This window comes from Carassius auratus, unplaced genomic scaffold (assembly GCF_003368295.1).
Source record: "Carassius auratus strain Wakin unplaced genomic scaffold, ASM336829v1 scaf_tig00214714_1_2670353, whole genome shotgun sequence".
Taxonomy (NCBI): Eukaryota; Metazoa; Chordata; class Actinopteri; order Cypriniformes; family Cyprinidae; genus Carassius; species Carassius auratus.
This window is the reverse complement of record NW_020527778.1, coordinates 250,672-275,974: the sequence shown is the minus strand read 5'-3', so window position 1 is coordinate 275,974 and position 25,303 is coordinate 250,672. Positions and strand designations below refer to the sequence as shown.

At 36.5% G+C, this 25,303-nt stretch overlaps 2 protein-coding genes across 6 annotated transcripts; one reads left to right on the top strand and one right to left on the bottom strand.

Moving 5' to 3' along the window:
• The first annotated feature begins 136 nt into the window (after window positions 1-136).
• LOC113092657 (protein KIAA0556-like) lies at window positions 137-20,716 on the top strand. Of its 3 annotated transcripts, XM_026258340.1 has the most exons (28): window positions 137-250; window positions 1,529-1,614; window positions 2,758-2,927; window positions 3,009-3,094; window positions 3,194-3,295; window positions 4,416-4,517; window positions 4,640-4,859; window positions 6,324-6,452; window positions 6,628-6,728; window positions 6,858-6,928; window positions 8,010-8,079; window positions 8,161-8,370; window positions 8,447-8,584; window positions 11,049-11,652; window positions 11,725-11,874; window positions 13,023-13,727; window positions 15,206-15,420; window positions 15,790-15,850; window positions 16,038-16,215; window positions 16,290-16,455; window positions 16,546-16,748; window positions 16,853-16,917; window positions 17,619-17,729; window positions 17,895-18,034; window positions 18,173-18,274; window positions 18,611-18,771; window positions 19,235-19,320; window positions 19,407-20,715. In XM_026258340.1, the coding sequence occupies exons 1-28, from the start codon at window positions 239-241 to the stop codon at window positions 19,463-19,465; spliced, it is 4,503 nt and encodes a 1,500-aa protein (XP_026114125.1). In that variant the 5' UTR covers window positions 137-238; the 3' UTR covers window positions 19,466-20,715. The 3 variants fall into 3 exon arrangements, with proteins under 3 accessions (XP_026114125.1, XP_026114124.1, XP_026114123.1); XM_026258339.1 differs by having other exon boundaries at window positions 11,049-11,874; window positions 13,029-13,727; window positions 19,407-20,716; XM_026258338.1 differs by having other exon boundaries at window positions 11,049-11,874.
• A 485-nt stretch (window positions 20,717-21,201) lies between these two features.
• On the bottom strand, window positions 21,202-23,633 carry LOC113092707 (cytochrome c oxidase subunit 6B1-like). Of its 3 annotated transcripts, none has more exons than XM_026258404.1 (4): window positions 23,383-23,633; window positions 22,795-22,919; window positions 21,541-21,641; window positions 21,202-21,463 (listed from the first exon to the last, which is right to left on the bottom strand). In XM_026258404.1, exons 2-4 carry the CDS (start codon window positions 22,898-22,900, stop codon window positions 21,410-21,412), a joined length of 261 nt encoding a protein of 86 aa, XP_026114189.1. In that variant the 5' UTR covers window positions 22,901-22,919; window positions 23,383-23,633; the 3' UTR covers window positions 21,202-21,409. The 3 variants fall into 3 exon arrangements, with proteins under 3 accessions (XP_026114189.1, XP_026114188.1, XP_026114187.1); XM_026258403.1 differs by having other exon boundaries at window positions 23,372-23,574; XM_026258402.1 differs by lacking the exon at window positions 23,383-23,633 and having other exon boundaries at window positions 22,795-22,934.
• Window positions 23,634-25,303: the final 1,670 nt, after the last annotated feature.

Genomic DNA, 25,303 nt, shown 5'->3' with positions numbered 1-25,303 from the left:
ATTCATTTATCGCAGATGACTGACAGATGTGGGTATGAATTTTGCGTTGGCCTCACCTGTGTGGGCGGATCTTCTAATGAGAAGGCGTGCTGTGATTCGTAGTGACAGTCGTATGGGCGGGGACTGTGATTAGAGGACGCGCTGTGATTGGTCAGCGTCTCTCTGGTTACCAGCCCTCCCTAAAAGCAACAACACAGACGCTCCTGCAAGCAAGCAGAACTGCGATTTCAGCTGAGAAATGTCATGGACAGTAAGTTGACAACTTTTATTATCCATCATTTTTATTTCAGATTGTGTAGAAATGAATGCTAGAGTGAATTTAGAGTGATTTAAATCTTATACTTTAATGGCGGAGAGGATTTGCTTGTTGTTGTTAGCAGAGAGGCTAATTTTCAGCATGTGAACATCTGTATAACATCTGTCTAATAATACTGAGGTCAGTATATAGCTTTGGAACTTGGTAAAAACTAAAGCTTTACATTAACAAAGCATTATAGATGCGCATTTATACATACACCTTAAAAAAAGGTGTTTAATTAAAGGTGAATTGTGATTAGCTGCCAATTGAAATAATTATTCTCAATCAAGTGCAAATATCCTTTCTATGTCAGCTATAAATTGCACTCACACTTCGTTTTCTTCTTTTTTCCTTTCTGTTTTCCTTCTGACTCATGCTTTTCTAGTGTCCAGATGCTGTGATTGAAAAACAGTTCAGATTTTGTAAGAGTCATGTCTGTCTCTCACATCTGTCTCTCTTCTTCCGTGTCTGTCTCTCACCTCTTTCCCAAATCAGTCTCAGACTCAAGAGATGAAAAAAAAAAAAAAAGAAAATTTCCTGAAAATGTGCTCACTCTCAGGCTATCCAAGATTAGGATGAGTTTGTTTCTTCATCAGATTTGGGGAAATGCAGCACTGCATCACTGTCTCATCAGTGGATGCTCTGCAGTGAATGGGTGCCGTCAGAATGAGAGTCCACATCACACATCACAATAATCCACAGTCCATCAGGGAAAGAGAAAGCTGTGTGTTTGTGAGAACACAAATCCATCATTAAGACATTTTAAACTTTAAAGCGTCGCTTCTTGACAAAATATGAGATATAATATCCACTGCTTTCTCCAGTGAAAAAGAACGAGAGAAGAAATATGCACAGATCAAAATGAATATGTGGGAGTATTTTGATGTGAGAGACAACAACGGATAGGCTTTTTCACCGGAGGAAGTGTTATTATTATGGATTATGGACATTTTTGGGTGAACGATCACTTTAAAGATTTTTTTTCTATGTTGTAATACTCGCTCCTGTCACAGGTTAATATGCAGAGTCAACTGTTAGGACTGAGAGTGAACCTATCATTATTTTTGCATGCATTGCATGTATTTGTGCTTCTTCAAAGCTTCTTAAAGAAACCCAATGACTATGAAATTCCTTGAGATCCCCAGTCGCTCCAGTCTCTGTCTGTGCAGCTTTCTGTCTCATCTGGTGTCTGATATTGTTCAGATTGACTGAGAGTTGTATTGTCTGCAGGAGCTCGGGAGGAGCAGGGGAGGGAAACACTCTTCTGTTGAGGAGAAGCTGGATGAATATTTAATCAACCTGCAGCATAAAAACAGGTTTGATGACATACCCGAACACAAACGTACAAACACAGGTCAACAACTGTGTGCGCTCAGGTTGGCTACTATTACAAGCCCAACAGGAATCACATGCAAACGCTGCTCGTCCATGTGACGTTCTACAAGATTGGACCTGCTAATGAGCTTCTCTGATTGGCTGAAAAACCACCAAAGTGGGTCGTGGAAATTTGTAGCGTTATATCCTAAAACAGTCAGATATCTGAAATCTAATATTATTAGGTTTGTTACTAACCTTGCACATTTACATTTTATATCTAATTTGGCATTTAAAAGTGTTGCTTAGCATTTATCATTGAATATATATTTTTGAATGATTTAATTATTATACTAATAGTTTTTGCGATAATAGCTGTAAATTATGCAGCTCTTAAAAAAATACATTATTACAGCAACAATGCAGTTACAATAAAGACATATGAAATGTTACACAAGGTTATATTTTTTTATTCATCAAAGAATCCTGAATCAACAATAATAATAATAATAATAATAATAATAATAATAATAATAATAATAATAATAATCAGAAATGTTTCTTGAGCAGCAAATCAGTATATTAGAATGATTTCTGAAGATCATGTGACACTGAAGACTGGAGGAGTGATGCTGAAAATACAGATTTGATCACAGAAATAAATTTAATTTTACAACATAGTCACATAGAAAACAGCTATATTAAACCGTAATAATATTTAACAATTTTTCTGTTCATTTAACTGTGTTTTTGAGCAAATAAAAGCACCCTTGTTGAGCAGAAGAGACTTCCTTTAAGAACATAAAAAAGTGCAAACCCACACTTTTAAACAGTAGTGTAGTTGACAACCTAAAAACTTGACTTGTAGAATTTATAACCAAATGTTTACGTTAACAAGACATTAAACTGCATGCATGAGATCAGAAATGTGAGATATATATAGCTGGGAAATATACACTTGCAGTTGTTGAGCTCTGCATAAGGTTAAATGTAGTGTGAAAGGCCTGAATGATGAAATTAACAAACTTTTGTAGTTATTTATAGATTGACCATTTAGCAACAATGTCTAGGGCGCTGAAGCACATCCGTTGTTTAAGTATCACATGTTTGAGATGATCAGATGTGTGTTTTGTGTTCTCTCTCAGGGCGTTGAGAAGACTGCAGAGGAAGGATCCTCGTCAGGCCGAGTTGGAGCTTTTAGAGCAAGGCTTCAATCTGTACATCAACGGCGCTCATGTGAGCCGATCCAGCAGGAAAAGCATCCAGCCTTCACTAGCGGCCCATCCGCCGACACAGAGAAACACACACACTGCAGGTAAACCCTCGCCTCATGCTCGTGTGTGAACGCAAGCTTCCCGTGACTGTCTGAATGACTTCTAGTGGCCTGTTCACATAGAGAGCGGAGAGAAGCGTGCGATAGATCAACAGCAACAGAGGAGCCACACAGCGCCGGAGAAAACACAGAGACGACGATGGGTGCAGGTACACACACACCTTGTTACTTCACTGACGCTCTCATCCCACATTCTGTATGTAGTTGGTTGAATGCATTGCATTTGAACACTATGCACATTACCGTAGGAATCTGTGTACATCTGCACTGAGAAAGGAAGTAAAGTGAAGATTTCACCAGAGCACAGATACTCCGATGACTTTGAGCCATGCGAGAGTGTGGATATAGAGGTGAGAGAATATGTGTGTGTGTGTGTGTCCGTGATTGTGCAGTTAACATCTCAGGAGTAACGCTGCATGTTCATGTTACATCAGAATAACTGTAACTGCTAGTTTCCAACTCAGAAAATGTTCTGGTCAATCTAGATCATTATTATAGTTTATAAGCTCCACCTGACAACTGTGATTCTTAAACCAGATTAAACTAGATATTTTTTTTAAGTTAATGTTGTTAGGTATTATTGTTGCCATAAAACATTCCTAAATTCTGAAAGACATCAAAACATAAATATTTAAAAATATAAGGGCTTTTGTAGTTATATAACACTACAGGGATTTTTCTTTCGTGTTTTTTCATAATTCAGATTTTGATTGAACCTGTCAACATTATGATGCATTCTCATTTTAAATATATAATTTATATTTTTTTCATGTTTATTTTAAAATTATTTAAAATGTATTTATTATATAAGAACATTTTGTGTTAATAGCTTAATTTATAAAGTTATTATAACAACACAGGAAATTCCAATGCATACATTTTTGTGTAATTAGTGTTTCCATAAAAAACAAAAAAACATAATTATGCTAATTCCATCATGACATGAACACAGCACAACAGTAGTAGTTTTGACTGTGTTTTTGAACATAGAATGACTCAGTATGGCATTATGATACAGTATTCCACACAAAACATTGTGTACGTTGCATATGCTGCATACTGCTTTTCTTGAGAAATACTACTTAGCATGCGATTCTGATCTCCAGATCAATTACCGTATTTTTCGGACTATAAGTCACACCTGAGTATAAGTCGCATCAGTCCAAAAATACGTCATGATGAGGAAAAAAAACATATATAAGCTGCATTTATTTAGAACCAAGAGAAATCATTACCGTCTACAGCCACGAGAGGGCGCTTCAGTGTAGACTACAGGAGCACTGAGCAGCATAGAGCGCCCTCTGGCGGCTGGAGACGGTAATGTTTTCTCTTGGTTCATGTCAAATTAATTTTGATAAATAAGTCGCTCCTGACTATAAGTCGCAGGACCAGCCAAACTATGAAAAAAGTGTGACTTATATTCCGGAAAATACGGTAGAACGACTGTAAAACCTTGTGTTTGTCTCTCAGTCTGCTCACGACGGCAGTAAAGTGCCACGTTCTGTGGATCTGATGTCACGCAGTGAGCCGGAGCCTGTCGACAGAGTTCTTCTGAATGCTGACCAGGTCAAGGTGAGGAGGAAGAGTCACCCATACAAGCACACTTGAAGATAAATACAGTGCATTGCTCTGACCCACGCATCACTTGTGCTTTGTGTGCGTGCTCAGTGTCGACCGGTGTTTGTGTGTTCAAGGCGCTGCGATGCAGCCTGGAGCTGAGTGTCAGACGCAGCGATCGAGACTCAGACGGAGAGGAGTCCGAGGAGGAGTGGATCGAGGAGCAGATCGAGAGAGAGGAGAGCAGCGACAGCCTTCCTGACCTCACACTTCCTGCCCAACCTACAAGCCAGCCAATCAGCAAGCAGCTCAGCCATGGTGACCTCATCATGCTGGAATTCAGCCCTTCCTCAAAAGGTAATCATCTCTGACAGCAGCTTATGCTGTTTTTCACAAATACTTGTTTGTTTGTTTTAACATTTTTATTACAATAGTAATATTTATTGTTTTTTTAAATAACAATAATATTCATTTTATACTCTAATGATTATTTTTATTTTACAGTTTTACAATTATATAAATATTAATTTGCATTTAGTCATTTAGCAGACGATTTTATCCAAAGTCACTTATAGGTGAGGAGAATAGAATAGAAGCAACAGGGCACACCTAACAAGATTTATTTTTATAAATAAATAAATAAATATAACAAAAACAAGTAGATACAATAGAAATAGAATAGAGAGTGCTAGTGTCAGATGGTCTTTTTTTGTTTGTTTTTTAATAAAAAAAGAAAGCAAGTGTATATAGAATAGAAATAATGAGTGCTAGTGATGGAGGGTAGAGTTTTTTTCTTTAATAAATACAAATAAAACAAGTAGATAAAATAGAAATAAAATAGAGTGCTAGTGTTGGAGGGTCAATTTTTTTATAATAATAAGTAGGTAGGTAAAATAGAAATAGAATAGAGTGCTAGTGTTAGAGGGTAACGTTTTTTTTATAAATAAAGAGAAAACAAGACAATAAAATTAAAGTAGAATAGAGTGCTAGTCTTAGAGGGTCAATTTTTTAATAATAAAAAAAGGAGTTAGGTAAAAGTAGATAAAATAGAAATAAAATAGAGTGCTAGTGTTAGAGGGTCAAGTTAAAAACAATAGTATGTAAGTAAAATAGAATTAGAATAAAGTGCTAGGGATAGAGGATAAAGTTAAAGAATGAATGTAGATAGAATTGAAATAGAATAGAGAGAGCTAGAGTTAGATGGTCAATTTTTTTAAATAAAAAGAAAGGAAGTAGATAGAATAGAAATAAACAGTGCTAGTGATAAAGGGTAATAATAATTGGTAGGTATGTAAAAATAGAAATAGAATAGAGAGGGCTAGTGTTAAATGTAGAGTGTACATTTAAAAAAAAAAAAAATATATAACAAGTAGATCAAATCGAAATGAAATAGAGTGCTAGTGTTAGAGGGTCAGTTTTTTTATAATAATAATAATAATAATAATAAGCAGGTAGATAAAATAGAAATAGAATAGACTGCTAGTGTTAGAGGGTAAAGTAAAAAAAATAGGCATGTTAATAAAATAGAATTAGAATAGAGAGTGCTAGGGATAGAGGATAAAGTTTCTTTTAGTAAATAAAAAGAAAGAAAGTAGATAAAATAGAAATAAAATAGAGAGTGCTAGTGATAGAGGCTTAAGTGTAGAAGGACTCAGCTTTTCAGATTGAGTTATAATAATAATACATTATTAATATTAAACATTATAATAATAACCCCCCCCCCACCAAATCGTGTAGCACTGGTTATGTTCTCGATTCCTCAGCGTGATGTTGTTAGCTCAGTGGAAACGATCCATGCTTTCAGTGAGTTTTTGTGTGTAGGTGGACGAAAGATCGAGCGCGCTCTCTCAGCTCAAAGAAAAGACAACGTGGAGTCGTACATCCCCACCAAACCAGTGACCGTCAGGAGACCGACGGAGAGAACGTCTGGAAGCAGACCGGAGACGTCACGTGTGTGCTACTCACACTTACTCATCCGTATATACTCGCAAACATTAACAGTGTAAAGTGAAATCTGGTTTAGATTGTGAGCAGCTCCTTTAGAAATCCAGCCGAGATTGCAGAAGAAGTGAGGGAATAGTTGCTGCCTATGTAGTGCTCAAACCTATGATTTCTTGTCTTGTAGTGCCATGCAGTTGTGTAGAGCGCCCCCTGTCTGCGGCTCGTAAGGTGCAGGAGGAGCCAGATTCGGAGGAAACGGCAGCCCTGCAGAGAGAAAACACACCGGTAGAGCTTCATTTACATCAGCAGATCAGTTCCAGCACATGTCTGTAAACTGCTTTGTCATACTCAAACATAAATGATAGATACCGTAGCCTAATTAAGATGACAAGACTGTGAAATCTCTGTTTTAAGGAGGAGGAGGAGGATGATGATCAGTATCGGGTTAACAGAGCTATGCGGAGTATCTCTCTCATGGAACCGAGGTATACAGTCCTCAAGATTAAATTTATAGAGTTGTGCAAGCTACTTATTAAAGTAGTCAGGATTTAAAGCTGCGGTAGGGAACTTTTGACGCTCTAGCGGTTAATAAACAGAACTGCTTGCGTCTTGCAGAAGAACATCGTAGCCGGAACTACTTCTCTCTGTTTATGTCTATGAAGAATCACAAAGGTACTGGGTTACTCCGCCGCGGTACCCCGAAGCAATCTAAAATAGTCCCAATATAAACACTTATTATAGGTGCACCCTAGTGATTCAGGACAAGCCAAAAACACGGTTTGGAAAATGGATTCATGGTGTACTCGCTTATTATATACATTTTTCTACATTTTGAACACAAACAAAGTTACGGACCGCAGCTCTGATTGGTTGTTTCTTACCGGGAGCCATGGAGTTTCTGCAAATGGCAATAGGACACTGGGAGGAGCCAGAAGAGCTTGATTTATACACAGATTATCTGTCTCATATTCTACTGTCAGGACATAATGACAGGTTTAACAAATATGTAAAAAATATTTTTTTACAAAAGTTCCCTACAGCACCTTTAAGTTTGGGTCGGTATGTGGATATGCATCTTCTGCTCTTCTGCTCACCAATGATGCATTCATTTGATCAAAATACAGTAAAATCTGAAATATTATTACAACTTTTCTATTTGACTCTAATGTATTCCTGAGTTTCCAGCATCATTCCTCCAGTCTTAAGTGTCACATGATCTTCAGAAATCATTCTGATATGCTGATTTCCTGCTCAAGAATCATTTCTGATCATCATCACTGTTGAAAACGGTCATGCTGCTTCATGTCTTTGTGGAAAACGTGATGTGTTTTAACTTTTCAGGATTCTTTGATGAATAGAAAGTTCAAAAGAACAGCATTTATTCGAAATGGAAATCCTATGTAACATTATAAATGCCTTTGCTGTCACCTTTGATCAATTGAACGCATCCTCGCTGAATAAAAGTGTTAATTCCTGAAACACACTGATGATAAATAAAACTTTAGCACACTATTATTTCGTGACGAACTGCATCTTTATAACACTGTTTCTGTCACGTGTTCTCAGGCAGCAGAAGTGTTTGTTAAAGGCTCTGGAGAGGATTGATGTCGCTGACACCAGCAGTTTCTCTCTGACGGTGAGTGTATCTGATTTAACACACACTGTACTGTCAACGCTTGACCAGACTAGTTCACCAAGCGCTTTGTTTTCTACACAGCCGAGGGAAGCATCTCCGCAGGTGACGCCCGCTCTTTACGTTAGCATTGAGATCCTGTCAAACTGGGGTCACCCGGGTCAGGTGGGGCTCACAGAAGTGCAGTTCTTCTGTCCACAAAATCACAAACTCTTCGTGTCTCCACATGACCTGGACATTCGCAACACGGATCAGCCCGGGAATCTGGCCGCCCTCGTCAACGGAAAAACTAAAGTAAGTGGGGAAAACATACTACTCATGATAAGTGATGCAGATAATTAGCATGTGTTTAATATCTGTGTGCTTTCAGACCACAAAAGAGCGTCACATGTGGACTTGTCCGTTCCATCCGCCCGTCCAGCTTTATTTTATCATCAGGAATGTGGAACGATCTCCGAACTTCAGCATCTCTCGGATCAAAATTTGGAATTATAACCGCAGCCTTAATGTAAGTATTATTGTTATTGTTTATTATTAATAATATTAAGAACCCATTTGTTATTTTAAAGTACAATATTATTATTTCAATAGTAATCAGTTTCTTTATTGATTTAATAGATTTTTTTTTAATTAAAAAAGTTATAAAATAATATTTTGAGTAATATCTAGTATTGTTGCTATTGTTTATTATTAATATTAAGAACCCATTTTTTTATTTTACAGTACAGTATTATTATTTCAATGGTAATCAGTTTCTCTATCAATTTATATTGAATTGTTAAAACTTTAAAAGTAATAAAATAATATTTTTAATACTAGTATTGTTGTTATTGTTTATTATTATTATCATTATTAAGAAACATTTTTTTATATTTATTTATATATTTATTTTATTTAATAATCTTATTTCAATAGTAATCAGTTTCTTTATAGATTTTTATATACCTTTTTAAATTTAAAAAGTTGTAAAATATTTTTAATAATACTAGTATTGTTATTGTTTATTACTATTATTATTCATATTAAAGGGACAGTAAGTAGGAATTACTCCCATCTAGTGGTGAAATTGTATTTTGCATTCAAACTAATTTTGCTCTCCATCGCCTCGCTTTTTCAAATGCGCGTTGCATCTACGGTAGGCAATATGTACCAAAAAGCTTTGACGGGATGTCTTCTAATAGCACTTCGTCGAGTTTTCCTTCAGGTGAACAGGTGTGTTATTTCAAACAAACTGCAACATGACAACTAACAAACGAATGTTACAGTATGAATTACTGACTGTGGAAAACATGAAATATTGTAATTAGTAGTTATGTCTAATTTATTCGTTATATTTTCTGAATAATGTGCATTGTTAGATATAAAAAAAATATTGTAATATAGATTGTAACACTGACTTACCTGTCGAGAAGAAAACTGGCCACTTCAGCGTCTCTTTTGAAATCTTTATCAAGCATTAGCTCTTTCCACCTAGAAAAAGCTTCCCCGACATTAACTCTTGTTTTCTGTAATCTACCGTCACGTTTCCTTTTACGTTCTATTTTTGACTGTTTTGGCGACGATGTTTTCTTCTCCTGTGGCGCGGCATATGTATGGTCCATAATAAGAATGCAATCCAGACTTTTAAACTTGCCGGTGCAGTTTCAAGCGCCTCTCACTGCTCTGCACCTGCGTTTCTGGCTCTGACCGAAAACGCGTTGTGGAAACCCGTTGGCTTAGTACTTTTTGTCCCTCTCTGCTATTATAGTTTTGCAAGATGGCGGAACTACATGGAAGCCTCCGTCGACCTACCCGTCCCATGTATATAAAGATAATAAATTCTTCATTTACAAGGATTAGTTTAAACATTGGCATAGGTATTTGTACACCATTGAGGGCATATTTATGAATAAAAATATTGATTTTAGATAATAAAATACCTAAAAAGTTACTTATTGTCCCTTTAAGAACACATTTGTTATTTTACAGTACAATATTATTATTTCAATAGTAATCAGTTTCTTTATTGATTTTTATAGAATTTTTCAAATGTAATAAAATGATATTTTTAATACTAGTATTGTTGTTTTTGTTTATTATTATTATTATTATTATTATTAATATTAAGAACACATTTGTTATTTTACAGCGCAGTATTATTATTTAAATAGTAATCAATTTATTTATTGATTTATTTAACTTTTTAAATTTTAAAAGTAATAAAATAATATTTTTTATAATACTATTGTTGTTGTTATTATTATTTATTATTATTATTATTATTATTAATAAGAACCCATTTGTTATTTTACAGTACAATATTATTAAAAAAATATTTTTTATAATACTATTGTTGTTGTTATTATTATTATTATTATTAATAAGAACCCATTTGTTATTTTACAGTACAATATTATTATTTCAATAGTTATCAGTTTCTTTATTGATTTAATATTTTAAAAATATTTTTAGTAATATAATGGGTCAAAAACAGGTTTTCCTGCTCAATAGGGAGTAAAGGAAAGTTCAAATAAATTTTTATAGAAGTCAACAGAACAAGAAAAACTTGCCTGGTGTTGCTAAGGTGTTGCCTGGTGGTTGCTAGGTTGTCCTTTTAATGTACGTCTTTGGGCTGAAGTTGTGTGTCTCTCATTTGTCGCATTAAAAACAATTGATATCTGAATCAGTTTATATTATAAAATTTTTTTTCCCAAAAGTACTTTTCTGAATTTTTTTGGAATAAAATGTCTATTTTCATAGATGATTAAGTATTATTTATTCAAATATCTCTATATACACACATGTATTTTATATATTTTTTTTATTTCTTTTTTTTACTCTCATTCACCTCATTATCAACCGCTAATAGGGCTTGTGTGTGTTTTTATGAAAATTCATGGCATATTTTGTGGTATAAATACCCATGTGAGTTTGCACTTTTGTAATATTCACATTAAGTGACACATTTGGATATGCATGTGTTTTTCTGACAGGATCTGGACGTCGGTGCGCGACACGTTCGCTTGTACGTGAACAGCACTCTGGTGTTCGAGGGTCAGTTGGAGAAGGGCTGTGGTAACCAGGTCTTTGACTACAGCAGCTCCATTGAGCTCCAGGAACCACATCTCCCAGAATGCACCTCTCCGAGCCCGGTCTCTTCAGGACACAGTCTGCAAGACTGCAGCCCACATGAGCCAGAGACTCAGGAGTCGAACGCTGCTGTTTCAGTGGTAGAAACAAGCCAGGACAAATCTGATGTAGTTAACCCTGGAAGCAGTGTGGCAGAAATGCAGAGAGACTCTCTAGAAAGACACGACTCTTCTCCTCTGGACCTCACGTTACCCGGCGGCCGGACGGAGACGATGAAGACTGTGACCACGCAGCCGTCCTCCAGTCGGATTCCACACTGGCTCCAGACGATGAATCGAACTGCAGCGAATGATGCCGAAGCGTCTCGGGAACGAGAGCGTCCTCGGTGGCTCCAGGCACAAAACACAACCCAATCCAAACACTCAGTGCTCCCTGACGTCTCGTGCAACGCTGTAAGCGCCTGCAAACAAGCCTCCAGCCACAAGGGCCCACACAGAACCCTGTCCGGCGAATTCATTTCTGATACGTTAGATTTAGACCCCACTTTGAGACTGAATTCCAGTTTGCGTGCAGAACAAGAGCAGCACTTGAGCGATCGTTTGGACCAGGATTTGGCTCTGTGGGATGAGCAGTTCGAGCGGACCGAGCGGCCCATCAGTGGCAGGAGAAATTCAGCACAATCTGTGAAGAAAACACAACCGAATCTCATGACCGAGTTCACCACAACAGGTGCATTTCACTAAACATACACTAAAGCTGCATCAGCCGTCTAGAGGCATAAGATTAGCATTAGAGCTTCACAGAGAAAGTAATATGACAGAGGTTTATTCATCAATGCTTCTCTGGTATAATAATTATTCCTAGACAGGTTTGTTGCAGTTGGTTCTAGGACTAAGTGATGCATTAGGAAAAAAATACCTAATATTTAGCCTAGGTGAACACACTAAACCTTAACGACGATAGAAGAAAGACAGGAGTGTATTAAGAAGCAAAGAAAGAAAGACGTATATTGCTACTGTACAGTAAAATGTGCTTCTCAAAGTGGTAATAATATTAATAATAATAACAATAGTTAAAATGTATGGAATATAATAAAAACAAGATATTTTTTCAGTCTTTTTTTAATGTATACTATATACGAGTTCTGTTATGTAGCTCCTTATTTGATAAAAAGTAAGTGTATATATATAAACACATATACATATATGTAAAAACTTTGAATTTCAGTTGATTTTGTTGTAAATAAATTGTTTTAATTTTATTAGTAGCACCTTATTTGACGAAAACAATTAAAATAATCTATTAAATGTTATTTTGAATTTAATTAATTAATTAATTATTAATTAATTATTGAATGTTAATTATTTTTTTAGGTAAAAAAAATATATAGCCTGAATGCATTGTAAGTCGCTTTGGATAAAAGCGTCTGCTAAATGCATACATTTTAATTTTTTATTTAATTTAAATGTACTTACATTTTAGAAGATTGATCGAATAGAAATGTGTTTTACTTGTACTTTTTAGGATACATTTGTATCAAAGGAACTTTGTGTGTGTGGGGGGGGGGGGGTAAACAGATATTATTATTATTATTATTATTATTATTATTTAAACAGGGTAACTCCTTTTTTTAATAACTGCAGTAAAATTGGTTTCCAGCAGTTTTTCACATTGATTTCAGGGTAAAAGTTTCAAACTCAAATGCATTGGTTTTGTGGTTTCGTGAATTGTATGATGTTTATTTTCCCTGCATACTTTCCCTGCATCTCCAGTGCATGCTAGGAATATATAAACTGGGAATGCATCCAATCATTCTTTCCCATGAATGAATGCACACTTAATATTAATGTAAAGTACATTTATTTTTCATTTTTTAGCTATAGAGGAAAGCAGCCCAAGGTCCGACTGTAACCGAAGACCGAAACCACATTGGTGTGAACCGGACGACCCGTTAATGGAGTCCTGGGACTCTTTAATGAAGTTTAACCAGAGTCAGCGAGGGCGGATCTCCAACATGGGGCTGGAGGGAGATGTTTTTGATGAGTTTGTTCAGTGTCAGTCTCGTCTGACACCCGTCTCCTCCCGACGCCCCTCTGTTTCAGCACTCCCTGATTCTGACGACCCCGAAGACTTCGAGATCCCGGTTCTCCCGCAGGGTCGCCACCTCGTCATTAAGATCCTGTCCACGTGGGGCGACCGTCACTACGTCGGTCTCAACGGTATCGAGATCTTTTCCTCCAGCGGTGAGCCGGTGACCCCGGTCCACATCACCGCTGACCCGCCGGACATCAACATCCTTCCGGCCTACGGGAAAGACCCACGAGTCGTTACTAACCTGATGGACGGAGCGCACCGGACGCAGGACGACATGCACCTCTGGCTCGCCCCGTTCTCTCCGGGTCACAAGCACATCATCAGCATGGATCTGGGTGTTAGATGCTCCCTGGCGATGATCCGGGTTTGGAATTACAACAAGTCCAGGATCCACTCGTTCAGAGGAGCGAGAGAAACGGAAATGATCCTTGACGGACGTTGTGTCTTCCGAGGGGAGATCGCCAAAGCGTCAGGAACGCTCTCAGGAGGTACAGATGGAAATATAACACACACGTGCTGAATGATAGCCATTGCTTTTTTCTTACTAATTTTTTGGGGTGCTGCTGATTTTAAAAATAGTCACATGGGAGCGTCACACTTTCTCATGAAATGTACTTTTTGTAGCGTTTTTGCCATTTATAAGGTGAGAAAGTCTTTAATTCTCTCTTGATCTGTAGAAAATTGCTACAAAGATATGATTGTTGTCTTCCTCTGAGCCAGATTACAACTATTTTTTCACTTCTGATATATCAGGTTTTCACTTATCAAAATAACAAAAGTAGTCAAATGTGTAAAGTTTTGGGAATGGAATTTTTTTTCTAGAAATATGTCTAAACACTCCATTTAATAAAAAATAAAAAAAAACTTTCTGATTTCAGGGTTAGACTTTTGGCCAGTGAGAGAATAAAATGTTGAAATAAAATCTACAGGGGTTTAATACAGCGACTAAAAATAACGTATTTTGTGAAAAAGCTTATTTATAAACCTGTTTTTCTTTTAATTCTTTTAGGCATATTTTTCGACACCTTTCGCATTCCCAAAACTTTACACATTTGTCTACTTTTGTTATTTTGATAAGTGCATTAAAGCTGGAGATCAGGAAGACTTGTAAAGAAGTTTCTTCTGCTCATCAAGGCTACATTTATTTGATCAAAAATACAGAAAACAGTAATCTTGTAAAATGTTAGTACAATATAAAATAAAGGCTTCTATTTTAATATCCTTTAAAAATATAATTTATTTCTGTGATGCAAAGCTGAATTTCCATCAGCCATTACTCCAGTATAAAGTGTCACATGATCCTTCAGAATTCATTCTGATATGAAGATTTATTATTAGAATTATCAAATATTTTTTTGGAAACTGCGATGTTTTTTTCAGGATTCTTTGATGAATAAAAAGTTTAAAAGAACAGCATTTATTCAAAATATAAATATTTTCTGTCACTTCTTAACAATTTAAGATGACTTAAAAGAAAGAATAAATATTTACTGACCTCTAGTGTCACTTTTTAACTCTAGCGTATATTGATACAAAATATTTCTATTTTAAATAAATGCTCTTCTTTTGAACATTTTATTCATTAAAGAATCCTGAAAAAAAGTATCACAGGTTGCAAAAAATAATAATTAAGCAGCACTAATGTTTGATAATTCTAATAATAAATCATCATATTATTCTGATTTCTGAAGATCATGTGACACTGAAGACTGGAGGAATGATGCTGAAAATACAGATGTGTATCACAGTGTATAATGTATATTAAAATATATATATATGAAAAACTGTGATAAGTTTTTATTGATCGCATTTTATTAATTTATTAAATTTAATAATATTAATAGCTCAACACCATCAAATGATTTATTTTTTTATAAATCAGCTGATTTTTTTAGGATGCAAGGCTGTGCACTTCATAATTGAATTATTTCACATGAACATCATCATGTTGTTGTTGTTTTTTCAGAATTGGATCAGTTTGGCGATACCATCCTGTTCACCACAGATGATGAGATCCTGGAGGCCATGGCGCAGTTTGATGACACGTTCGGGGGTAAGATGGAGACGGACGGAGCGGGTGATGAGGACGAGGATCTGCAGCGGCCGCAGACGGCTGACGGTGAAGGAGAGGAGAGACCGTTCACACGAGCCGGGTTCAGGACGGAGGACACGCTCATCCACGTATGTGATGCTGCTTAGAACCAAAAATATCTATACCAGTGCTTTAAATGTAAGAAACCAATGCTTTTATTCAGCAAGCATGCATTAAATTGATAGTAAAGACATTATAATCTTAAGAAACAAATGCTGTATTTTTACATATCAGGCAGCACAACTGTTCTCAACATTGATAATAATCAGAAATGTTTCTCGAGCTGTAAATCAGTATATATTTTCATGATTTCTGAAGATCATGTGACACTGAAGACTGGAGGAATGATGCTGTTGTGATCGTTTCTGTTTCTCTGAAATAATCTACTCACATATATAAGTAATGAGCCCTGCTATTGGGGTCAAACAATGTGTAAAGAATGGGATGTTTTGCTTCAGATGGAGCTGGATCACATGACTGCAGCCGAAGAGGAAACAACGGGACTTTATACAGGAAGCAGTAAGTATCAATCAATCTCAATACTAAACAGGTTTTCTTTTATCTAACTGTGCCAAGATATATCTCTGTGTGTGTGTGTGTGTGTACAATTACAAAATGCACGAAACATTTCATGCATTTTCCGTAAAGCTGCGTTGGAATGATGTGTGTTGTAAAAAACGCTACACAAAAATCGTTTTCTCTGCAGTTGTGCAGCTGAATCTGCTGTCATCGTGGGGTGACCCTCACTATGTGGGACTGACGGGGTTAGAGGTCGTCGGTAAGGGCGGTGAGAGTATCCCTGTTGATGTTTCTATGGCAACAGCGTCACCCCGTGACCTCAACGACCTCCCCGAGTACAGCAGCGACCTTCGAACCCTAGACAAGTTGGTGAAAGATACATTCGGTACACCAGAACCGTTTTTGGATGATTCTAAAGCCTGTTTTCTTCCTCTGTCAGGTTGTTTGACGGGATGAACCTCACCACAGATGATAAACACATGTGGCTGATTCCCTTCTCGTCCGGTTCTGATCACACGCTCACCGTGAGGTTCGCTCGGCTGCAGACCATCGCCGGATTCAGGATGTGGAACTACAACAAATCGCCTGAAGACTCTTACCGAGGGGTGAGAGTGGAATCTGTCTCTGTTCGTACGAAATCAGTGTGTTTTTCAGCACACACACACACACCTCATGTGCCCATGTGCTTCCTCTAGGTGAAGGTTATGCGTGTGTTCCTGGACGGAGCGTGTATTTCTCCACTCGGGGGGTTTCTCATTCGCAAGGGTCCGGGGAATTGCCACTTTGACTTTGCACAGGAGATTCTGTTCATAGACTACCTACAGAACAACACGAGCACAGCGAGTAACCGATCGCCCGCTTCGACCAGCGAGAACACAGAGGACGTGCTCGCTCACTGGTGCAGCACGCTCACACTGTCATCTTTGCTTACTGAAATATTACAGACAGCCTTAACCCTACATGTTGTTGTGTGTGTGTGTGTGTGTGTGTGTGTGTGTTCAGGGCAGGGAACCGGACAGATGAGCTGGTCAGTGTGGACTATGAGGCTCCACTGATGCCATGTGGATGTATCCTCACTTCTGCTCACTATACGCTTCATTACAAATATCAGTGTCTTTCATTGTTGGTCCTGGTAATACTTTAAATATGCTGTTCATTCGTATTGCAAGCTAAATTAACTTTAGTAACAGTATTAGTCATAAATCTATTACTTGTCAGATCTCACAGGGAGCTATCTGTTGAAGTAGACTATTTCATCCATTGAAGATAATGTCTAAGAAATGTCTTAAAAAAAAAAAAAAAAAAAAAAAAATATATATATATATATATATATATATGAAATAATCTATTTGGATTATATTATGTCTAAATAGATGTTCAATAGATTCAAAATCTAAATTGATAACAGATTAAAAAAAGCATCTTTACAGATTATTTCTAATATATATATATTTGAAATCTATTTAGATTATATCTGTATGTAGATAGATAGATAGATAGATGGATATATTTAAAAATCTAAATGTATTATTTCAAATAAATTATTTTATTAGACTGATAATAATAAAGATAAAGTAAAAAAAATATATTTCTATACTGCTTTAATTACTTTTTCCAATAATTTCCAGTGTGGAGCTGTTACATTTGTATCAGCCATTGGCAAAAAGTAACAAATTAGCAAAGCATTAAAAAAAAGTTAAATTTTCCCATTAATCCACAATTTTGTGTTTGAGATCTCTGAGTTTTTCCTTGACCGAGTGTGTGTCAGTTATCTTCCAGCTGCAGTTGTTGTCATCGTGGGGCGACCTCTACTACATCGGCCTTAATGGACTGGAGCTCTACGACCAGAATGAGCAGAAGATCCCTCTCAGTGACAGCAGTATCCTTATGAACTCTCTCTCACACACACACACACACACACACACACACACACACACACACACACACACATACACAGAGTCAAGGGGCCACACACACATCACCCAACAAGATCAAGACACTTTAACAGCTCAAATATGAGTTTTCTTTAACAATCTGTCCCCAGACATCGCTGCGTTCCCGGACAGCGTGAATGTGCTGGATAACGTGTGCGGTGACGTCCGTACACCTGATAAACTGATAGATGTGGTCAATGACACACACGACGGGCAACACATGTGGCTCGCACCGGTGCTGCCTGGACTGGTGAGGACAAACTGTGTGTGTGTGTGTGTGTGTGTGTGTGACTGTAGTTTATCAGCTAAGCTCCGCCCCCTCCTGCTGTAGCATCGTGCTCATTAAGTGGCTAGAATTGATCTGATGGTTATGTGTCTGTTTTTCCAGGTGAACCGTGTCTATGTCATCTTTGACCAGCCAATGACGGTCTCCATGATTAAATTATGGAATTATTCCAAAACACCTCAGCGAGGAGTCAAAGAATTTGGGGTAAACACACACACACACACTTTTGAATAATTTTGAAAGATTTTCTGCTCAGCAAAACCAGAAATCTTAAGAAATCATTCTACTACACTGATTTGATACATTTCTGATTATTATTATCAATGTTGAAAACAGGATTCTTTGAATAGAAAGTTTAAAAGTTCTTAGAAAACTTTTTGTCATTAGAAACGTCTTTAACTGTCATGTCTATTTAATGCGTCCTTGCTGAATAAAGGTATCTAAGAGCATGTGAAATATAAGAATTCAGTGTTTTCCTCTCCTGTTTTTCTGCATCTGATGCGCATTAATTCAGTCGTGTGTGTGTGTTTGTGTGTTTAGCTCTTAGTTGATGATCTGTTAGTGTATAACGGGGTTTTAGAGTGTGTGAAGAACGTTTCGCGGGGAATTCTGCCAACCCTGGATCCTGTCGTCCCTTACCACACCATACTGTTCACAGACAACACGCAGATCACACACCGAGAGAAGAGCACAGTCATCAGGTACACACACCGCATCTAATGTTTCTGTGCTGCAACATTTGTTGTTGTTGAGGAAATGTTGGGTTTTCTATTGCATCAGACTGTTTTTAAAATTGCAGTAATTATACTCCCACAAAAATGCGTTGAACACACAGCCACAGTTGAATGTGAGGACTCCGTGCCAAACCCAGACAAAACACACACACACACACACACATCTGCTGATGACTGACTTGTTTGGCCTGATCGCTCTCTCTTACACCCTGGGCGTGGTGTTAAACAGACCAGATGATGACATGAGAAACTCTGTGTGTGTGTGTGTGTGTGTGTGTGTTAGAAGAACTGTATGAGACGCTGTGATCACTCTTATATTCATCCTTCTAGCCTACGGTTCACTTCCAGACTGCACTTTTGTCCCATGATGCATTTTGTGTTCATGTAAACAAGTGCTTGCGTCAGTGAAACTCATCGTCTGTCATTATAGCAACCACGTAGAGTACCAGGATGTGAAGTTGACCAATGAGAATCAGATCATTCACCAGCACAAGAAGAAACAGACAGCTGACCCAGGTGCTGACAATCATTACACGCACGTTTAATTCAGCAATGCATGCACTGCTATTGTTTGATATAAAGTACATTTCATTTAATTTCAGCTCTGCGGCCTAAAACCTGCATGACTGGCATACGAAGACACGGAAAGCAGCGATACTGAGAGTACGACGGCAGGGTGCAGGGTTTTTTAAAGCAGGTTATGTTTTTCTTTTCCCGTCTTGGAACATTTGGAAAACTGTGTAACCTCACCACACACACACACACACACACACACACACACACACACACACACTTAAACTGTATGTTAAAGCTGTGTACATATAACATTTTTTGCTATGATGTTGTTGTAATATATATTGGACGTCTTTTTAAAGTAAGTGTCCTTTGACCATGTCATGTGATTTTTGATAAAGTCGATGCATACTAACATGCACACCGCATTACATTTTTCATGTCAGATCCACTTGTGATAATAAGAATTTGTAGTTTGTATATCCTACAGTCATATTTGTAACATTTAAATAGTTTAATATATCATCAATAATAAGTATTTACATTGTTTCAGATCTACAGAGTTCATGCAAAAGCTTTTTAACACAAACAAATATGCAAATGTGCCCAGTTTACCTCCTATGAAAGCCACTGTAATTATTATTAAATATCCCCTTTCTCTTTAATGTTTGCATCAGATTTGGAAAAACGTAGCATTGCATCAGTGTCTCAGCAATGGATGCTCTGCAGTGAATGGGTGCCGTCAGAATAAGAGTCCAAAACAGCTGATTAAAAACATCACAAGTAATCCACACTATTCCAGTCCATCAGTTAAAGGGTTACTTCACCCAAAAATTAAAATAAGCCCTTAAATGACTCACCATGAGGTCATCCTAGGTGCATATATGACTTTCTTCTTTCAGACGAAATCCAGTCAGAGTAATTTTAAAAATGGTCTTTGATCTTTCAATATGGATATATATATTTTTAATGCATGAGGTTTTTATTAAACTTCTCATGGACCAATGCAGTGCAGCATCCGCTGATTTGCATCCAACAGCTTGAAAGATCAAAGACCATTTTTGAAATAAATCTGACTGAATTTTTCTGAAAGAAGAAAGTCATATACACCTAGGATGACTTCAGGGTGAGTCATTTATGGATTAATTTTTCATTTTTGGTTGAACTAACCCTTTAATGTACTGTGTGTTTGTGAGAAACAACCATAATACTTGCTTTCTCCAATGAAAAAGCTATTTTATTATAATTTTATTAGCATGATTATGGATTTTGGTCTGATGAGATAAGAAAGTTAAAACATTTTAATAATGGATTTGTTTCTTACAAACGCAGCTTTTGACTTCTCCAGATGTTAATTATTGTGGATAATTGTGATGTTTTTATCAGCTGTTTGGACTCTCAATCTGACGGCACCCATTCACTGCAGTGCATCCGTCGTTGAGCAAGTGATGCAATGCTACATGCATTTCTCCAAATCTGATGAAGAAACAAACTCATCTACATCTTGGATGGCCTGAGAGTGAACACATTTTCAGACAATTTTTATTTTTGTAGATCTATTTCGTTTAAAGGGAAGAATCCGTCTGATCAACATGTTAAATGTTCTCCTCATGGTTATCTAGTTTACTTGTTACTAAATGCCTTTAAAAAAAAAAAATGTAATTTGAACTTGATCAAATCCACTGATTGAGTTCTTCCTCATAAGTTCTTGTTGTAACAGGTTCTCAACCTGGTACCTTGTAAACACTATTTTGTTTCCTGGTGAACTGTGCACTGTGTATTTCTGCTAATAGCTGTTGGTTTGTGTAATATGCATTGGATGTCATGTTTTATGCCAAAATGATTATTGTTGACTGAGACTCCATGAAGCACGTCACAACAAAATCACATTTCAAAGCCTGAGAGATTTTAATGTAGAATCTGCAATACTTTCATTTAAATAAGGAATGACGTTAACAATCGATCTCATCCTCCAGCCTGACACGAGCACTTTTGGACAAACATTGATAAGGCCCTGCTGGACCGGGGTGAGATATCACAGACAGATGTGTTTCGGTTCCCCTGATGCAGTTCTCTGGAGACTGTGTGCTCTTCAGATCTTTCCTGGAAATGTTCCGTCTTCCCTCTGAGTGTCCCACTTCTCAATCTGAGCGACACATGAAAATGTTGAGAGTAAATGACCTTCATGGTGCTAGCAGAGATGGGTGAGGAAGGAATATTTACCCAGGATAGAGGGCAGAGAGATTTGTAGACCCTCTTGTACCAGTCACATGGAGCGGTGTCCACACCTTTGGCATCCAGAGCTTTTTGGCAGCGATAAAAATCTAGATAAATTAAATAGATTCCATAGATTACTGTGTTTTAAGGACATGGTACCATGGTATTTCTAAAAAAAACATACAAAATAAAAAATAAATAAAGAAGTACCGGTTTAATTTCATATTACTCTTAAAAAGAAAAGGGAAAAGGGAAATATTTCTAATGAAAATGACTGAAAAATGCACAAAATATCATTTTTTAAATTTCTTTCTTTATGCAATTTTTTGATGAAGGAAATTAATTTACTGTTTTACAATTTATATAAATTATTAATAGAATATCTCTTAAAAAGTTTCTTAAAGTCTCTTCACTCAACAAGGCTGCATTTATTTAATAAAAAATACAGTAAAATAATATGGTAAAACACACACACACACACACACACACACACACACACACACACATATATATATATATATATATATATATATATATATACGAATGTGTAAATATTTCTTAAATATAAACGTGTTTATTTATATAGACATATACTGTAAATATACACTTTACTCACATATTATGTAAACAAACATTTATTTTGAAAGCGGTTAATCAAGATTAATCAATTTTAAAGCACTAAATAAAAATAGTCCTTATTTAAAAAATAAATCTTGCTGATCCCAAATTGTCAAGAAATAGTGTAGGCTTATGTTTCATACATTATTTTATTAATTAATCACAAACGTGGTTAGCATGTGAGCTTATTTCCACAACGGAATAAAAAAAAAAAGTATTTGCGACTCAGAATTGCAAGAAAAATACTGAATTTTGTGAGGTTATCTAAGAATTGTGATGGAAAAATAAGATTTGCAATTACCGTTTTTACCGTGTTGAATAAATACGTTTCCATAGTTAAGAAGAGCGCAGATCCAAAACATCGCGAGTTAACCATGGCAACGGTAGACCGGGAATCGACAAAACGCTACATTTTTATGTTACTTTTTTTTTTTTTTTTTTTTGTCAAAAATGTTTTTAAACAGCCAAAAAAAACAAAAAAAAAAACATTAAAATTACTGACATTAATTACTTTAAAAATGTCGAGCCCCCTGATCGTTAGTTACACTGATGGTTGCACCAGCACAGGCCATGACTTACAGTGGATTACACGCACTTGGATAACTTACTCTCTAAATATTTCCCCTCCTAAAAAGAACTCACCCACGTAGTTCTGCCAGCAGTTTCTGGTCTGGTTCTGGTTCGGGAAGCGCGCGTCGAAGGGCGCCGTGCGGTACTTCTCCAGTTTCTGCTGAATGTCTTCGGCCATGACTCTTAATTCAGATAAACTAAAATACATGCATCTGTCATAATTATATATATAATAGCCTATTCAGAAAAATGCACAGATATATCCACAACTCCACCTGAATTACTAGATCTTCATCATGGAAAAATAAATCAATAATAGTAATAAAACATTGGTCACGAGACTAATGCATTTATATTAGCTCTATGATAGGACAGGAAATACTCTTAGAAGGTATTATTATCCACATAAATATATATTTAATTAGAATTACACAAATGTGCATTTATAAAGGTAGTGTTTCATATATCATTCCGTTTAATTACTAGTTTTGCACCATTTTAAAAAAGATCAGAGATGGTCGATGCCTTCCGCATCACATTGTTCAACACTTTCGCTTTTACAATGAGAATGAGAATCTTATTCCCACAGAGAATAACGCGCATTTTAAAGAGAAAGCGTTCAGTTGTCACACGTTATTGAGTGTTTTACCTGTGTTTTACCTGTCTGAGGCGGCTGGCTGTGCGAAGTGACTTTTGTTGAGTGACAGACAATCCTCGTTGGTTCACTTGCTGTGTGTGATGTTAAGTGCACTTGAGCGCTGGCGTGCAGTCCTTTACTCTCAGTATGGCGGACTCGGGTCACATTGAAACGAAACAACTGAGATGCGATCACAATAGGATGTGACTAGAACTCCAGGAAGGAGCACTCAAAAGCGCACATGCAGGGAAACACAGCGGATGAATTATTGAACTATGTATTTATTTTATGTGAGATCATGTAACATTGAGAAGAGCACGTCAGGTCATTTCCGTGCACAACAACAGCTTAATGTTTAACTGGAGAGAATCTGCAAGTTTATTCTAAAGATCAATGCCTTCCCGTTTTGTTTAGTTACTAGGGGTTTTATTTTGGCATCTTGTTTGAGCTCGTTCTCAGAACAAAGTTATGAACGAACGTTCTTAAATAGAACGTTCAAACAAAAACGTTACAATTCTGGCGCCAATTATTGCTTGTTTCAGAAATCATAAAAAAATAAAATCTGGGGAAAAAATAGAAACTTTTCTATAAGTCTGAACATTCACCATTTGTTTGAATACAGTAGTCAAAATTTGAAGTGGATCAAAAAATTAATCAAATACGAGAACGCTTTTAGGTCTTAAAGGACAAATTTGATGATGAAATGTTGACTAGTGTTCATGGCATTAACTAACGGCATTATTATTATTATTATTTTTTACCGTACGTTTCTGCCGTATGGACATCATCTTGACTGATTGGCTACTCCTAAATACAATGTAAAAACTTAAATTTTCTGTAAAGCTGCAACGATTGGTTTTGTGAAAAGCGCTATAAATAAACGTGAACAAAAAGATGCATGTGCTTAGAGTCCATAAATAGCTTCAATTATGACATACAAGGGTCTTTCTAGGAAGTCTGGTGCCTCTGACTGGTCCTCTTACCTTTTATAAATAAAAATGGAAAGATTTTGTGTGCTTATGACCTTGTGGACGCTTTGAATCATTCCCAGTCAATGCCCCAGTGCTGTGATAAATGGAAAGTATTTTGGCATGCAGCTCAGATGGCATCAAATGACCAAACCAGAATGATGACCACATTCATGCAATGATGGACTGTTTGTGAGTTACTGCAAGGCACATAATGCATGTCGTTATTATGATTACATGTCAACAGCATGGTGTTTTCTAGTGTTTACAGCTCCCCCGCCACGAGTTTGCCCTTCTCACCAGGAGATGCGTTTAACAGTCTGACATTGATGCTGAATTAAACGTCTCCATAAACCCGTCAGTAGCTCATAAACGAACACCAGCGAACGCTCGAATAAATCAATAATTCACTTCCAATAGTTTTTGTATTTTCTTCGCACACTAATACGTATTTTCTTGCATTTGCTGTCTCTGTGGTCCAGTAAACCTTCATGAACCTGCTGTGTACAGTGCGCGTGCATGTGACAGTGACAGGAATTGCGCGGTACACGAACGTCACGTGACTCGTTAAAAACATGCACGCTATGTACACATCAGCTTTACTGACGTCACTTAAAAACAAGTAGCAGAAATTAAAAACTTAAATTTCATACGTTTCAATGTGGTAATTTTGTTGTATTGTATTTAATATAAAAATATTATTATATAAAATATTATTATATTAATTAAACTGTATTATAATACCGTTTTTTAAAATTTTCCTAATTTGCTTTTAATGGCATTTAGTGCATATTTTTATAATAGCGTATTGAATAATATAGCATAAAGGGGAAGGGAATAAAACTTCTATGCTGAAAACTTATTAAGTAGGTATGACCTAATACATATTAATGAGATAAGTGTGACGTCTTGAATAAACATGAAATAAGAAGATAAAAAGACATAAACTGCATTAAGGATTCAAAAAGCAATAGCA

Excerpts from the sequence above, each read along its gene's own strand:
- LOC113092707 (XM_026258402.1), bottom strand. The coding sequence starts at position 22,930 with ATGTATTTTAGTTTATCTGAATTAAGAGTCATGGCCGAAGACATTCAG. Across the intron at positions 21,642-22,794 it reads CTGCTGGCAGAACTACGTGG|ATTTTTATCGCTGCCAAAAA; the intron begins GTGAGTTCTTTT and ends TAATTTATCTAG. Across the intron at positions 21,464-21,540 it reads CTCTCTGCCCTCTATCCTGG|ATTGAGAAGTGGGACACTCA; the intron begins GTAAATATTCCT and ends TGTGTCGCTCAG.
- LOC113092657 (XM_026258338.1), top strand. Across the intron at positions 6,929-8,009 it reads ATCTCTCTCATGGAACCGAG|GCAGCAGAAGTGTTTGTTAA; the intron begins GTATACAGTCCT and ends ACGTGTTCTCAG. Across the intron at positions 16,749-16,852 it reads GAGGACGTGCTCGCTCACTG|GGCAGGGAACCGGACAGATG; the intron begins GTGCAGCACGCT and ends GTGTGTGTTCAG.